Raw genomic sequence first — 18,432 nt, 5'->3', positions numbered from 1 at the left:
AAAAAAAACACCAAGCTGCAGCGTCACCTGCTGGGCGAAGTTATACACTGACCTACTAAAATCTTAGTGTGTGTGTGTGTGTGTGTGTGTGTGTGGGAAAAAAAACCTCAGAAAGGGCTGAAATTTGGTATACTAAGATGTTTTTAATTTGTTAATTTAATTGTTAAAAGTGTTTATAAAGATTTAAAAAAAATATATATATATATTTCTTGAAGGAGAAGTGACAGTTGGGAGTGGTTGGTGGTTGCCGGGGGTGACAGTGGGGAGTGGTTGGTGGTTGCCGGGGGTGACAGAGCGAGAGGAGTGTGATACTCAGGACCGCTGAGAGAGATCCCTGTGTCTGGATAGACATCTGGATAGATGTGGCGATAGAGATGAAGGATGAGGTGATGGAGAAAAATGATGAGGTGGCGACATGTGGACAAAACCACGTTAAAAAAGGGCGCTTACGTCGGGAAGTAACGCTCTTCCCCTGAGGAGGCCTGGGCTAGGCCCAAATGCATGACAAGAACCTTTTTAACAGTAGCTTGATTTGACTAGAATGCATGAGTATCATGCACGGGTTAACATACATATATATATATATATATATATATATATATATATATATATATCTATATATATATATATCGCAATCACCAGCTATATGCTACAATAGGAAAGGAACACCCTAATAAAGAAAGGCTGTGCATTAACAGACATAGTTCTGAGCAAGTTCTTTTACTCTGTATATTTAATGCAGTTCACACTATCTATACATATTTGTTGGCTGTATAGGTTATTTATTGTAGATAGGCATTTAAAATGCAAAAAGTGTGTAAGAGCCATGTTGACAACTATACACGACTGGACAGTTCCTGTCCCCCAAAAGATCAGCACACTCATCACCTGAAACACTTTGTGCTCCTGAGAGCATTTTGATGATCTTATTAGCTTACAGGTTGGTCTACCACTATTCACTTCAACACCGGCAACACACAGGAAGTGAAAGGGGGAAAAAAAAAAAAAAAGTTCCTTGTTTTTGTCATGATCTGTCAGAAAAGGAAGTGTGAACTGTCCCTTTCACATAGGAAATAATAAAATGTTGCGTCTGTAAGAAATGTAATTTTATTTAAAATAGCCAAAGACAAGCAACATTTCAATAAAACCAACAATGGTCTTCGACTCCATGAAGTGTTTTGTCTATACTGCAAGTGGCTATCTGTCAGATTGTAATACCTCATAACCCAGGAATGTGAAATAAAGCTTTATAAACAAAAACACATGTATAGACTGTAAGCTCTAATGGGGCAGGGACTGATGTGATTGACAAATATTCTCTGTACAGCGCTGCAGAATCAGTGGCGCTATATAAATAAATGATGATGTATGACAAATTACCTGAGACAAGGATTCCTTAAGCCTGTCCATATGCCACAAGTTTAAAATCGTACACACAAAAAAAAAAAAAAAAAGAAGGGTATATTTTCCCTTAGAGAACTACTGGTAGCCTGACACTGCTCTAACTGTTGTGGTACTAGAAATTACTGCTGGGACTTGTGGTACTAAGCAAGCCACAATCTCCAGCAATAAAAAAAAATAATAAAAAAAAATGACAAGCAAAGCAGCGCAAATTTTGCTACAACCATCCACCATATATGTGACTGGGTAATGCTGAAAGTTAAGTTATGAAACAAAAAAATAAAAATCACAATTCAAGAGTTACAAAATCAGAACTTTTGTTATAGTCATGTAACAGCACCACCTAGAGGCAGTTTATAGAGCACTGCAGAAATGCAATAGCTGTAACCTACAGTACATATCTGCATACTTAGCAAAAGCTCTAGAATTATATATCACACAATCATAGCCAATGCTCCACTTAACAGAATACACTAAATAAGATGTGTACAAATAAAAAATAATATATGTTGATTTTTTTTTCCACAAAATGCATAGCAACTGTATTGACAGACTATGAATAATCATTTGTAGAACAGACAAAATTATTTATCTGTAATTCTCTAGTGGGAAACATATGTTATGTTAATATTTTTAGGAGACTAAATACGAAGACAAAATCAACTTCACTGTTACCATTCCCAATGAATTTAGCTTGTTCAGCTTATTGTAATACATGCTGTAAGTGTAGCCTTAAAAACATCAGCGTTGGGAGCAGATGGCTTTAACCATTTGTAAAACAGAACAAAATAATAATAATAATAATAATAATAATAATAGTAATAAAAAAACAACAACAACAACAACAACAACATTCGCTTTTAGAATTATCGGTATTTCTTGTTTTCAATTAAAATTTACCAAAGCTCTATACTGTGTCCATGAGTATAGTTGGCACAGAGCATGTATAGAATGACTGACTTGTAGTATGTAATAATACTGCTCAAACATGACTAAAGTAATTCAGAAAACTCCCTGAGTGAGGATTATGTCCTCTGTATGTCATAGAATGGCAGATTACAGAGACCAGGGTACTTACAATGCACCATCCATGTCCTACTTTCTTATATGGAACAGCTCGACTGGCTGCAAGGGTTGTATGAATTTCACACAGTGGATAAGACGGACATAGTTTTGTCTTTGGAGCAAACAGCTAAGGTTATATGAAATCTGCTATAATATAGCTCTACGTCATCTTGTAACAGACCTCTAACTAGTTTGGTTGTGCATAGCTCAGGGTATTAAGTAAGCAAACATTCTCTGCTATAACGTGGCACTTACTACTGCAATTAAATTAAATCCCCCTGTATGTATGTGTGTGTATATAAATACACAGGTGGAGCTCACATTATGAGCCTGATTCATTAAGGAAAGTAAAGCAAAGAAAATGGGTATCTTTGAAACTCGGCAAAACCATGCTGCAATGCAAGGGGTGCAAATGCAGTTTATTATTTTGCACATAAGGGTAATACTAGCTGTTTTTTCATGTAGGACACAAATACTTGATAGCTTTATTTTTACACTAACATTAAAAGTTGATCTAGGACATGCCCAACCCCAACTATAAATCTGTCCCCACATTTTAAATTTATCTCCCCCTCCAATACAACATGGTTTTGACAAGGTGCAAAGTTACTCCTTTTTTTTTGCTTTCCTTTCCTTAATGAATCAGGCCCTATATGTATTATTGAAAACACATTGGAGGTAACAAGTCAGTTGAGTAATTTTGCATTAGTCTAAACAATGCAATATATATATTTTGTTATTTTAGCATTTGTTTATACAAATCAATCGTTAGTTAGTAATAATATTGTGGTTGTTGTGATTTTACGGATCTAATATACTGCTCACAAGCACTATTTTTATGGTTAATAAATAAAATAAAAAAAAAATCAGTTGTGCGCTTATAAGCTAAGCCAGTAAAATAGTGGTACCATTAGTGAAATATATACATTATAGGGGGGAACCATTGAGTGTATGAATGGATCCACGTGATCAGCGTCACCACAAAACAGGGCAAATCTTATTAAATGGAATGACTAAATAAGCCCATAATGTTTGGCTGGTGCAATTAAAATAATATTGTCAAACATTAACACCCCTCCCCCATAGAATAACCTAAAACAAAACAAATACTTGCAAAACATTAACCAAAATCAAACGAACATACACGGATGCAGATAATATAATTTAGGATGTTGTGGTGAAATCAGATTTCTTAGACAGATGCAATGGGACATACTGCTACAGTCAGGGCAGGAGAATGAAATGGAACCCTCTAATTAAGTACCAATTTGACAGTTCCAGCCTTGTACACTTCATTACAAGCGATGAATGACATTCTCTATTACGCCAGACTTCAGAGAAATACACAAAAGTACAAAACACAAATGCTATTAACAAAACTGAAACACTTTTCACAATGCCTGCAAAACAGAGGAATAGCCTTTTAAAAGTAAAAACACAAACATGTCCACTGGATAGTTTTTCAAGCCCGTCACTCAATAAAATTCATTTATGAAGGACCTAAAATCTGCTTCTTAGAAGATGTGTCAAATCCAATAAATTTAAATAAGTAACTTTAAATAGAAATGGTGAGGCCAGAGGAATAAAATGAAGCAATTCTGGAGCAAATGTCTGGGCAGCATATAATGTACTGTTTGACTTAACATTCATGACGACATGTAATACTCCTGATAAATACAATCCTCCAAACTAGCGGGATTACGGACTTGTGTCTAGGCCCCCGAGATTTATAGGAGTCCAGGCGCACTTTGTTCTATGGGATCACTGTCCCTACCATTAAGATTTCCTTACCCCATACGTGAGGTTGGGTTACTTTGAAGTGGTTCTTCCAATGTTGTCAGGGATTTCTGCAATGCACATTTAGTGCCTGAAAAACCAAAGGAATGTGGTAGGAGTACAACTATATATTATTGTACTGATATATTGTATAATATACGCTGTATTATATACAGATGCACACAAAATGAAAACACAAGCAACCACATTTTTCTATTATTGTTTCAGGGTTTTTTTGGTTTAGTTTTTTTTTGTTTTTTTTAAAAGATTATGTTATAGCTGTTAATATAAAGAGGATAATATATAAATATTAATTATACATAAGGGCTGTCCACCTCTGAACTGGGTGGACTAGCCTGTTCTTCCTGATGGCCTGTCTTCTCCCCTTGAACTAGCCACCTAATGCAAAGCATTGCTCTGCTGATCAGCCGGATCTATTCAACCTTTTTTAAAACAATATTACTGGAGTAGTGTTTCTAAACCTATGGGCAAATGATGGCGGGTTCCTGAGATCCCCTTTTTATATAATACAAATTACTGACCATGTTTCAATATGTTGTAGTTATTAAGTATACATGCACTTCCATACATATGAGCTATATATATATATATATATATATATTACTATAAATATAATCGTACTTGTCTTCTAGTAGGCAACATCCGGGAGAGGGACGTGACTAGAGGGTGGGAGGGGATGGGGCACTTTAAATCGCGTCATTTTGGCCTAGCATACATGAGTAAAATGAAGTTTTGTCGCGGGGGCCAAAATGACGCTATTCTCATTGAATAGCGTCATACTATATTATATATATATATAATATAGTATGACGCTATTCAATGAGAATAGCGTCATTTTGGCCCCCGCGACAAAACTTCATTTTACTCATGTATGCTAGGCCAAAATGACGCGATTTAAAGTGCCCCATCCCCTCTCACCCTCTAGTCACGTCCCTCTCCCGGATGTTGCCTACTAGAAGACAAGTACGATTATATTTATAGTAATATATATATATACATACACACACAAATTCATACATGTATGTGTATATATATATATATATATATATATATATATATATATATATATATATATATATATATATATATATAATCTTTTATATTACACACACATATACACACTTTTTTTTTTTTTAGCTTTCCTAAGCATTATGCCGTGTTCACTGCAATTCTAGGGTTAGACAGCCTGGTCGAGTGCAGTGAAAGGTAATATATACAACTCATGGAGCCCTCCTCCCGTCATGCCATACTGCAAGCTCATAAACAGATCTGAAATACTTCCTCAATCATGTTTTATGAGCAGAGATGCGCAGGGGGTGCTCAATGGCTAGCTGGAGGGAAAAATAGCAACAGCAGGTGGCCAAAACTGTGCAGAAAATGGTTACGGACATCACTCAACTGCAAAAGCTTTGATCTTTCAACTACAATTACACAAACGTCCAGATTAAAAAGAAATAAATATTTAAATTGAAAAGTAAATCTGCACAACATGCCCAGCTGTACACAAGCACACTGATAGGCTGGTGATTTTGTCCTGCTCTAACATTGATTCTCTTCACAGGCTTGGCATTGATTAGGAAGTAGAGTTTAGCATTATTAGTGCGCTCAGAATAAAACAAGAAGCCTGGAGACAGGTAATGGTACACTGGCGTCTCGCAAGTAGTAGACTGTCTGCCATGAGGGTCTGGGAATGGCATTTACTGCACAATTAGGAACATGTACGGTCCTCCTGTAATCATCCCAGCTCAGGTGTGACACTTTTGGACAGTAACAGTTCCCAGGGGTTTATTGATCAGGGCTGCAGCTTGTCCAGGAACGCAGGTTTGTGTTGTAGTCAGACAAGCCGTAAAAGTGTTTATATCTTACTCCCCAGACTAAATAGCAATATTTTGATGTCTCTTAAACTGAGCAAGACTTCAGCTAGTTGGCTTACCCAAATTAACTTGACCTTTCTTTTTTTACAGATAAAGTTATCAATTGCATATATTGACTTTGTTTGGATTATATAGAGGGGGAAAACCTTGTATGTATAATTCTGCCCCCTTACTGTCACTTTTACAGAACAGCCAATACACATCCATAGTATGTGACTTCTAAGAGATATCCAAGAAGTAGATTATTAGAGGCTAGCAGTTCTCACACGGCCATGTGCTTCTATGGGTGGGTGGATTTTTTCCTAACTAACTCGTGTTTCAATATTGGAGACTGGAAGAGCCTATTTGGTTATTACTGGACAAAGTCACTCTCCCCTGGCGGTATTGTGACCAGGGATTCCCCAGATCTGGAAGTGTAGCACAAATATCCCTACATTTTAAATGTTCTATTAAGGACAATGATTTGTTGTAAAATAAAAGAACATGTATGTTTCTTTTGCTTACAAAGAAGCTCATACATCCAAACTATTAAAGAAATTATCTATGTATTAGTATGTGATCGGTCATGAAAATGTATAGAATTATAAAAAAAACAAAAAAACCTAAAATTATAGTTTTGTTATCTCAAAATCTTAGATTAGGATATTTAGATACGGTCTCTTCATTGAGAATGCCCACAAAAGACCCATTTGTGGGAATTAGATATTAATGCAACCTGATCTAATCAAGCAGAAATTGTTAACATCAACTCTAATTCCTGTTGCAGATGTCCAGGGTAGAAAATTGTCAGAAGCTGCTTTCTGAGAATCCATTTCTTACTGGAAATAATGACACGTCAGGATATTGTATCTCATTCCTCACTACATAAAGTCGCCATCATACAAAACACATCAGTATAATGATATAAAAATATTCATCCCATATACATCTATTTCTTGTACTTACTCACATGTAATGAACATATTCATTGAATATTATACACTCAAATAAAAAGCTGCTTCTAGGTGAAATGCAATCACAATATATACATTGTACTGCGGTCCAGTCCATGCAGTGTGAATTTAAATGGATTTTCAGTTCATCACCATGCATTAAAAATAAAGGCATGGCAATAGTAGTAGTACAGGTAACAGCTATATAGTAATCAATTTAACAATCTAAAATTTAGTATTGGAGAGCTGGGTGCTAGCGGATTGTGCATTGGTAACAAAGCTTTGGTTCCCCAGAGCCTACTGCTAAAAATGGTTTATTTTAAGTACAAACATTCCAATATTGGCTGGGTTCACTTAAGTTGCAAAACTTATCATATAGCCTTTTCTAATAATTTATTGTAAGGAGCCATATGACATTAATTATTGTTTTGGATTTCTATCGCTGAATGTTTATATTTCAGTGAAATGCACTCATGCACTTTGATAGTGTATAGTTTTTTTCCCAACAGAATTGAAACCATGTGCAACTAACTATAGTTAACGAATTACAGTGCAATGGAAAAACTGTGGGTGGATTTAAAGAAAATTCAGATATTTAAGTTGGGATTGGCATTAATTTAAGTAACTTTATAGATTAACCGCAAATGCTGCAAATGGGTTTCTATATTTATTTTGAAAAAAAAATTACTTTATTCATTTAGTTTGTATACAAAGTTTTTTTTCCTATAATGCTCACATTTTGAATTAATTACAGTTACTCTATAGCTTTCACTACTGTAGATATCATCAAGAGCTCTGTTTACCAATCCGCTTTACAAGCAGTTGACAGCCTTTGCATTGGAACGGTAAAGAAGAACTCCACCCACCAGCAGTATTAAGCGGCAAGTCCCTATCCCCAAACTATTATGGCAGGGTTCATATTTCCAGACCTAAGAGTAAACATTGCGTGCACTTTAAGACAAATACATTCAAATCAATTTAGACTACAACAAATAAAAATAGTAAATTAAACTCATAATAATTTACACAGCATTACAAAAATCTTTACCATTTTGATAACTCAATGCAACTGACATTTTAAAGAAGAACTTCAAACACTGCTCTTATTTAGCAGAACGACAAGGGACCCTGTTACGGACATAAACACCACCACTAATTCAGTAATAGTCACATGTTACTGCTTCTTGAGGCAAAGAATTTTGAATATTGTCACCTCTTGTGTCAAGATTACCACCAACAAACCAGTGTTCAAAACAGGATAGCATCATGAGCTGTAGAAATGAATCATATATGGCTCAAGCAGCTCTTCCCAGACTTCATATAGCACATGACCACCCTTCTGATGATGCACACACGAACAGCTTCTTGCTTGAACTTTTCTTTTATTGCCAGGACGGAAAGCTAACCTCATATCGCTAAGGCTACAAGAAGTGTGTTGAACTTTGTGTTAAGTTAAGAGACCCTAACCCAGCTCCCTAGTCACCAGCCAACTTGTTCAGCATCGGGCATACTGAATAACTGAAGGCTTAAATTTGCACTCTTCCCACAGTCGTAGCTTGATGGACAGGGGACATTCCTGCCTAGTCTTTATAGAGGACTGCCCATTAGGTGCTCTGCTTGACTAGGTTTCCAGCAGACACACGCTGTTAGCTGTGTAAAATGATATTCCTAAACCACTTCATAATATAATATATGTAAGTATGTATGTATGTATGTATGTATGCGTCATTATATATATATATGTATGTATGTATGTATGTATGCGTCATTATATATATATATATATATATATACACATATATATATATATATATATATACACACATATACATATATATATATACATATACATATACATATACACACACACACGTTAACCCGTGCATGATACTCATGCATTCTAGTCAAATCAAGCTACTTAAGGTGTTAAAAAGGTTCTTGTCATGCATTTGGGCCTGGCCCAGGCCTCCTCAGGGGAAGAGCGTTACTTCCCGACGCAAGTGCCCTTTTTTAACGTGGTTTTGTCCACATGTCACCACCTCATCATTTTTCTCCACCACCTCATTCTTCATCTTCATCGCCACATCCTTCATCAAGCTACTTAAGGTGTTAAAAACTCCCCACTGTCACCCCCGGCAACCACCAACCACTCCCAACTGTCACTTCTCCTTCAAGAAATATATAGGTCAGTGTATAACTCTGCCCAGCAGGTGGCGCTGCAGCATTTTTTTTTCACACACGCCACTAGGCATTTATATAGTAGATTATCTAATATATATAAGCCTAGCGGCGTGTGTTAGTCTGTGTGTGGAAAAAAAACCAAGCTGCAGCGCCACCTGCTGGCCGGAGTTATATACTGACCTACTAAATTCTTAGCATTATCTAATATATAAAAGTAAAAGCCTAAATTTACGAGTTGAGGGGTCAAACTCATTTTCGTGAGGTAATGTTACCTCATGAACACACATTAAAAAGGGCGCTTGCGTCGGGAAGTAACGCTATTCCCCTGAGGAGGCCTGGGCTAGGCCCAAATGCATGACAAGAACCTTTTTAAGACCTTAAGTAGCTTGATTTGACTAGAATGCATGAGTATCATGCACGGGTTAACTTGTGTGTGTGTATATATATATATATATATATATATATATATATATATATATATATATATATATATATATATATATATATATATATATATATATATATATATATATATATATATATATTCATCAAATACTGGAATTAAGCAGCTGCCAGTTTGTGCTCTTGACTCTACAGCATAGCAGAAGACACTCTGCACACACATATATATCAATGCACATACGGCAGGCAGACATATAGGAGAAACAATATAATCAGAACTATTTGTATGCTATGTATACATGTGAACAAACACCACAACAAACAAAAATGATTCCAACATTGACGCAACTTCTAAATTTCTGTATCTTTGGTGTTTTACGATCCTAATAAATTTATCTGAACATGTAAAACAGACATTTCAAATAACCTATATTTATATATACGCACACTCACACGCATATCTAGCAATGGAACTTTCCCTTTTCATCTTCAAGGCTGCAGTGCCAATAAGATCTTACAGGGCTGAATGGATTCAATAGAAATCATTAAGCCTGTTGGCCAATCTGCACAGATAATTACACTTTTGGCTACAAATGTACAGTTTTATTTGCTGCAGGGAATGTGACATTTGTAGCCAAAAGTGCTACATAAAAGCAGCAGAGGTTTAACCCTCCAAATCCAAACACTCTCTTTAGTATCTCCAATATATTTAGTATTCGGAATTAAAGCTACTCGGGTTCTCTAATCTCAATGCAGGTAGAGGATAATTCCTATCAGTTCACATACTTGCTGCATAAAAGCAGATCTCTTCAACACCTTTAATGGTCCAGGTTTCTTTGTAGTTCTATTACCCCCCCCCCCCCAAACAAAGCAATTAACTATTTAAAGTGAACTAAAACTATCACTCTCTATCTTATTCCTTTCTACAGTTTTAAAATAGAAAAATAACATATCTGTACAAGTCACCTAAACACACTACAGTCAGCCACTTTGTGGATGGAACTGATAGGCCAAGAATGTACCCGAAACCAAAAAATAAATCTGTTATAAAATACCCTTCAAACGTACCTGTGAACCTGCACAGGTCAGAGGCAGCCATTTTGTTTTATAGTGAACCAATTCAGCAGCATTCCTGAGAAACAATAACGCTGCCAGCCACTGAGTGTAGGTGACAGATGCACTTAACGAATGTGTTTATTACAAGTTACTTATTACAATTATAAATTGTGGTGACCCCACCATATTATTTTACATACCTAATACTGGGGGTGGGGGGTTCTATTTAAAAAAGTGAGATTAGACATAAACCCACTGTTCTCCGTGGAACAGCCATCTACACAATTTATCAAGGAGTTAACACGAGAAAGCAGACCTTCTAATTGCATTAATCTACTTTTCATTGGTTACAGCAGTCCCCATAGAAATCAGACATTCTAATTGCATTAACCTACTTTTCATTGGTTACAGCAGTCCCCATAGAACTCTATGGGGCTGCAATGTAAGCAATTTATGAAGTAGTGAAGAACATTGCAAACTAACCCCATCTCAGGATAGCATTAGCTTCCCTTTTCCAGTCCAGTGATGCCAGAAAGGCTACGCTTGATCCCTGGCCGGGTCAGATCACTATGCGCGTGCGCGGACGTAGGCCGCGTGTGTGCATTTCAGTTCCTGCGTTTGCTGGCAGCATTAGAGGGGTCTTCTCTGGTTGTCCCAGAGCAGCTATGACATAGTAAATAGCAGTGGTACTGCATTATGTCTTGCTGAATAGTACATAGGCCCCCCACCTTTTTTTTTTTTTTTTTTATTAAAAAAAAAAAAAGATTTTCTGGTTTCCTCTAACTGGGTAAATAAAGATTACGGCTTGCAGTGTGTATTTTCTGTATCTCTGATATCCATTTTCTTGAGCCGATTAAGAATATGGATTATATTTTTACATTCTCGTCACTGATTGGCTGTAAGAATAGAATATGTTATCACCACTTAAATCCACGGTGGTCCACAATCAATGTAAGATGAAGTGGTACCTGGGGGGACCCTATATAATACATCGACTTAATGGTATTTCCCTACCCTGAAGTAGTTCTTAAAAGCAGCATTTATGTTTGAGGTTCTACGGTCGCGCTGTGAATGTTTCAATGAGAAAGGGTGAACAGCGGCATTTATAACAGCAGACATACGATATTTCCATCACTGTCACCATTGTAATACCTCTGCAGCCCAGGCCCAGGCAGAGCCATGGACACGGCGTGTTCAGTCTGGTGCTGGGAGAGACAGATTAATAGCCAGGTATTCCATCTGTTACCCGGCACTTTCATGCTTGTACAACCTTGTTAGTGTGTTTTCTTACACGGGTCTGACAGTGTAATACAGGACGGTAATGACTCACCACTTGTTTTTCTTGCGGATGTAGTCTTTCTCAGAGAGGTTGACGAGATAGATCATAGGCTTGGAGGTCAGAAATAAGTATTTATTTAGCACATCAATCTAGAAGAAAAAATAAAACAATTGGACTGTGCATGTATTGCTACAGATGCCAACATCAGCAGTGACTTTTTACACATTTAGAAACCACAGATTGTGAACTTAATTTTTCTTTTCAATACGCTGTAGGCAAACGATGCACAGAATGGGAGAGACATTTAGGCTTTTCCTCAAAATAGGGGAAAAATAAATAAATACATTTGCGGTCATTAAAAAAAATAAAAATAAATAATACACCCTCATTTTTTTAAAATAATCCTTCCACATAGTATGAGCTCCGTTCTCTGTTCATTTGGGAGTGTTGCTACGAAAAACAAAATATAAAGCACAAACAACTATAAATAAGCTTTGAATGATGTATTGAAAGACAAAACAAAAAATAACACCTTGGTTGCTATGGCCAACTGCACATTTATTTATTGGCTTAGTAGTTAAGTCCCACAGACTTCTACAGAATAGTGGACTTGCCATCATTAATTGAAGAAAAAAACAACAAAAAAAAACAAACAAACAAAAAGAAAACCTCTCAAACATGGGACTGCTTTACAGAGAAATTCATTTCCATTAGAGAGTCCACTAGACCCAAAATACAAGTTGTCATATATCGTATAAGGGTTTCTGGTCACTTACTAGTATAAATAAGTTTAAATAAGTTTCTGGTAAAGTTGTGGTTATAGGAGAAGATATTTTCCTAAACATTGCAGACCTGCTTTGAGCAATCCCACAGACTAACACAGTAAACCGGCCTATGCAGACTTTAACAACAGCTTGCAGTCAGATGTACAGCCGATGTAAACACAATGTCTCAATTTCTGTCAATGTATGGGAACTTACATATATATTTGTGAGTGTATTAGTAGATCTTTTACATAAGGCATCTTGTATTTTATATTTAGTGGTCCTTTAACACAAACCTTTTGTCCTAAAATGCAATTTAAATTGTGAAATTCTTTCCAAACACCACAACAGTGTTTCATACAGCACCCACAGCTAGGTATTCAGAGATGTATTTACCGATTGGTGAATACAGTCTGAGCAAAAAGTAATTCGATCAATAATACTCATTGCCATCAATGCGGTTTGTTCCATCTTTGATTAGTGATTTATTTTGCAAAGATAACACTGATTATGGAGTATAGCAATCTCTAACCATGCACAGAGCACAGAGCCAAAAAAGCGCTTGTGAGTACTAAGACTTTAGTGTTTATCCACACTGAGCTTTTCATTTAGCTTCCATGTGGTTTGCACATGAAAACCTGATTAAAAACTGAAAAATCTGCAAAAAAGTTTTGTTGCAGAAATACTGAATTCCAATAAAAAAAAACAAACACACATTTTCACTGTGTTTTCTGTTCATGAAAAACAAAAGCATCATAAACCCAAACATAGTAAGAACACGCAGTTTAGCAGGTGACAGCCTCTGAATGATCTACTACAATATTTAACAAACCTTGGATACAGTAAAGCTGACTCCGTCACATAGACATGGGGCAATAGTAATTAAAACCGAGCAGGCACAGTGAATCTTTCAGTTGTAAATGCATTTAAATATGGTAATGTATATATGAATATTTATACTGTAGTGACAACCCCTAATAAGTAAATGCTAATTGCCAAACTATATCAACAATGTTAAGTTTAATAGTCCAGCAAAATAATTACATTTATTTCTTTTGGTGCTTTTATTTCCTTGTACTCTAATGATGCTTTTACTTATTATTGCACACTGGTGCCTTGTGGGGAGGACAAGTCTGTAATATAATATGCACCAATTTTAATTTTCAATATTTCGGAAAATGTTCTCTATGAAAGCCTGCAAGCACCTTCATGCCTACCTCCCTATTTATAAATATATTTGGAAGAAAGTCTCTCCTTCTGTTAAATATACAGATTCTAGATGTCACTGAGGCATTCCATGGCTAAATGTAGGGGTAGGGTCCACGTGTTTTGCCCTCTCTCACTTAAGAGGTTTTGGCAGGGAGGGGCAACTTTATAGCTGATGCTAAACTGTCTTGCAGACAGCTGGGACGTGCTAGAAATTCATGGGAGATGTGGTTCAACAACAGGGGGCATTATTCAATAAGGTCTGAAGACTGCGGTTGCGCGGTGGCTGTGCATTACATAAGGTTCCGCAACAACGTCTATCTCCCTTCACAACCCTATGGGGGGTGAAGGGAAATCGGCCTTGTTGCTGTACCGCGTAGTACCTTTGCCGACTGAGTACAATGTGCGATCTCCAGACCTAATTGAATGTGCCCACTGGAGTGCTAAAGTTTGCTCATCTCATTGTAACAGCACTTACATAACAATAATATAATAACAATATCAACATGTTAAAAAAAAATGGCTACAGTACCTCCTTGTCATTCCATTCGTGGCAATAACGAATATGATTCATTTCATCAATTGTCCAGGTCTTGACTTTGCACATTATGTCCTAAGAGAAATAAAACGGGGAGAGAAAAAAATAAAAAATAATCCCAAAACATAAATTTGAACTTGATGCCAAACACAATTGTAAAATGTTTAACCTCACCATAAAATCACCATCCCTGGACAGTCATAAGCCAACGATATTCTTATATACAACAATAACACGCAAACACTAACCAACCATTACAGATCGGCACTGACTGTTTAAAATTGGTTACATTTAGATTTCAATTACACACACTTTAACAAACGCATACGTTTCAGCACTTTATTTGACTTGATTTATAAAGCATTAAATCTGATTTGTGTCTCAAAGCGAAGATTGTTGATAGATGGAAATTTAATGATGTCCTAAATCAGTGTTGGCTAACCTGTGACACTCCAGGTGTTGTGAAACTACAAGTCCCAGCATACCCTTCCAGCAATAAGCTACTATATATTGGCAAAGCATGCTGGGACTTGTGGTTTCACAACACCTGGAGTTTCACAGGTTGGCCAACACTGTCCTAAATTAAACTGGGCCTGTCATTTAGGGTTGACAAATCTAACATTAATAGCAATGCTTAGTGTACATTTATTAACAGATACTAACATATAGTAAAAAAAACAAAACAAAAAAAAAACCCAAAAAAAACACCGGACTGGACAGACCTTCAAAAGTTATGATCAAGAGTCAGGGTCAGAAGTTAAGGGCCAAATTAAACAATTTGTGAAACGCACAAACATTTTCCTTTTAGGTGAGGCGACAAGCCCTCATGCCTAATAACAGGCAGCATATAATTAACCCAAAAATGATACATCATCTCCACATATAGTCACCCTGTGTCCCGACGGCCACAGTTTGAACATGTTCCCACTGATTAAAGTTCTATGCAGAGAGGTTTTCAATGCTTTTACTGCGGTCATAGACGCACAATATTGAAACCCTTCTCCAACCACAGTGAAAACACAACACCTAATACCACTGTGCCTCAGAGTTGTAATGGTTTCTGGCAAATGCACTGAAGTGTGCCCAAGTCGGTGTGGTCTTCATGCCTGGCATTTGTACAGCTCTATGGTAGAACATAACACTAGAATAACAATGCCCTCTGTCATACAACACCCTGTGGGCAGCAATAATAGTTTCAATTGGAGCGGTTTCTTAAGGGTGTGCCACCCACAAGAGCCAGCAATCACAACAGTGAGTAAAGAGAGGCAGTATTACAAAATTTGAAAAATAAAATATCACCCCCTTCTAATGAAATAAATCGCACAATTCAATTCCATGTCATGTTATGTGACATAGTAAGAGAGAAACATTTGGTGAGCTCTAATCGAACATTTCAGACCCACTTATTCATTGCAACTAAGGTTTTTGTCTTCATTACTTCCCTTCAAATAAATACAATATCTCCAGCATGGTCCTATTAAACCTTATCAAAGTTTTTGGGAGAGAAACATTTCAGTCATGTTTTCGTCCAATGAGAAGCCAGGAAGCGCTTTCAGGGCTCTGGGTCTTTGGGTAGTAATGTGCCTGGTCATATAAACTGAAGGCTGATATCACATGGGTGCTAAGTGTGGAAAGATTCTTTTTTATAGCCAATGAAATGTGGGCAGAAACTTTATTGACAGAAAATAGTATTTAATGGGAAACAGTGAGTTCCGTAAGAGCAGTAAGCAGTGTTTCTATAACGACAACACCATCATGTGACAGGATGTCAGTTCTTCCTATTACACAGCATGCACCACTAAACACTGCTGAGCATAATGTTTCATATGCTGGAAAAGGCATGGGTGCACACCAACCTCTGTTCCATGGAAATATTCAGAGCATAAAGTGTAGTGTCCAGTTCTCTCCCAGCGGTGTGGGTGATCACTGACCTCTGTGGTAAACATGGTGATGCAGCCGGACCACAATGTATATATACTATAAATGGGGTTTTCACTTTAAACCACCCATGTACTAAATCCCCCTCCCTTCCCAATACTACTACTTTGCCGGGTTATACAGATGCGCCCCCCCCCCTCTCCAATAATCCCTGTACTAAATCCTTCCCTACTCCCACTAATAATGTACAGATGGATAATAATAATAATACCTTGATTGGGTACCATCCCCTGGGATCCTCATATTTTTTTTTTATTTCTTTTTAACTTGGACACCACATTTAAGGAGCTCTTTTATCATCACTGCTAATCACAGAAACAAAGCCTGTTGTTGCAGAAGTGAAGAATTTTAAATTCTACAGGTGGTTGAAGAGTGAATAAAGGGACAATTTCCATGCTACAGAAATCAGGGTTTCGTCACTAAGGATACTTTATTGTTTAAAACAAATAATCTCTTTATTTTGGGAAATTTGGAAACAAACATGTAAGCAGGAGACAAAATACATAAAGTACAAACGTACTGGATCCAAAAGAATACATTAACAAACGCGTACGATTGTAAGAAAACATAAAAGATTAACAAGGCTTTAAGTTTACAGACGTAGGGAAATGGCAGGTAGTATCAATAACAATTCAATGTATTGCTTATAGGCATGGGGGAGGAGGGAGGGGAAAGAGACCTGGGGGTAAATGTATCAAGCTGAGAGTTTTCCGGCGGGTTTGAAACACCAATCAGATTCTAGTTATCATTTATTTAGCACATTCTACAAAATGATAGTTAGAATTTGATTGGTTGCTATAGGCAACATCTCCACTTTTCAAACCCGCCGAAAATCTCTCAGCTTGATACATTTACCCCCTGATGTTTAAGGGCAAGGTCATATGGGTAGGTTGGCTTCCCACAGGGCCAAGACCTGATAGACGTTATCTTTATTGTGTAAATGACCGGTGATGTCTCCATGCGGGTTATGAAACAGATATAGAACTTGAGGAAAGAAACATGGGGTGGTTCTCTCTGCTTCCACATCTTAGTGATTAGACATCTAGCTGCATCTAGGACATGGGATGCTAGTTTTGTGGAGGATTTCACAGTATCTGGCAGCAGGTAGCCGAGAAGGAACAACCAGGGGTCCGTGTGAACATATGGCATGGGAGAAGTGAAGAGAGGAGGTCCCTGATCAGCAGGAGGAGATCTTGGGGCCACCAGAAATGTATAAACTATCAATATATTTTCTTGAGGGAGGATATAATTAGGATTAGGTTCTCCCTGATTATCAGCATGGGGACTGAAACAAATAATACAGTGTTTCTCTAGGTGACCTCATCTGCTAACATGGAACATCAATGTCTAGGCCAGGGGTCAGGGAACTTTTTTACCTTTTACCCCCAAATATATTTAGATACGCCGACGTTACCCCCTTCATTTGAAAGGAAGGAAATCATATATTATTAATTATTGGAATTCAAAATTTTATTGAATCTATTCAAAATTTCTTTGAAAGCTTCAACTTCAAAACTTCAGGTTTTGGAAAAATGATGTTGCTTCATTTTTGATACAAGAGCATCAATATTGGGGCATTTTGATGTCAGAGCTATTTGGATACAGTCTTCAGCGTCCACTCAATTTCTCTGCTTTGTTTTTATGTTCGTTAGAGTGGAAAATCCTTGTTTGCAAAGGTAGGTTGTTGCAAAAGGCAGCAACTTTTTGACTGCCTCCTTATGTGCGATTTTGAATGCCTTTGCAGCTGTTGACATCCAAAAATATGACAGATCTGCTTTGTTTTCAAATGCAATGCATGCTTCATTATTGCATCGAAGCTCAAGAAGTGCCTCTGCCAACCTTTGAGGCTCTTCTGGTACAACAGCAATTTCACATTTAAAGGGGTCTACATTCCAACTGACAGCATGTGAATCGGCAACATTACTCCCAGTAATTTAATTTTTACCCCATTTGGGGTAATTTACCCCTGTTCCCTGACCACTGGTCTAGGCTCTATTTC

At 37.1% G+C, this 18,432-nt stretch overlaps 1 protein-coding gene across 3 annotated transcripts in view; it reads right to left on the bottom strand.

Annotated features, from left to right (window-relative positions):
• Positions 1 to 18,432, bottom strand: part of OLA1 (Obg like ATPase 1) — a 144,037-nt gene that overhangs the window by 38,226 nt on the left and 87,379 nt on the right. For all 3 annotated transcript variants that reach the window (XM_075180612.1, XM_075180611.1, XM_075180610.1), the window contains 2 exons: positions 14,490 to 14,570; positions 12,039 to 12,136 (listed from right to left, as the gene is read on the bottom strand). In XM_075180612.1, the coding sequence (XP_075036713.1) occupies positions 12,039 to 12,136; positions 14,490 to 14,570 (179 nt within the window). The remainder of the gene's footprint in view (positions 1 to 12,038; positions 12,137 to 14,489; positions 14,571 to 18,432) is intronic.

The sequence above is a fragment of the Mixophyes fleayi genome, chromosome 7 (assembly GCF_038048845.1).
Source record: "Mixophyes fleayi isolate aMixFle1 chromosome 7, aMixFle1.hap1, whole genome shotgun sequence".
Taxonomy (NCBI): Eukaryota; Metazoa; Chordata; class Amphibia; order Anura; family Limnodynastidae; genus Mixophyes; species Mixophyes fleayi.
Note: the sequence above shows the minus strand (reverse complement) of the source record. Positions and strands in the feature narration are given on the sequence as shown.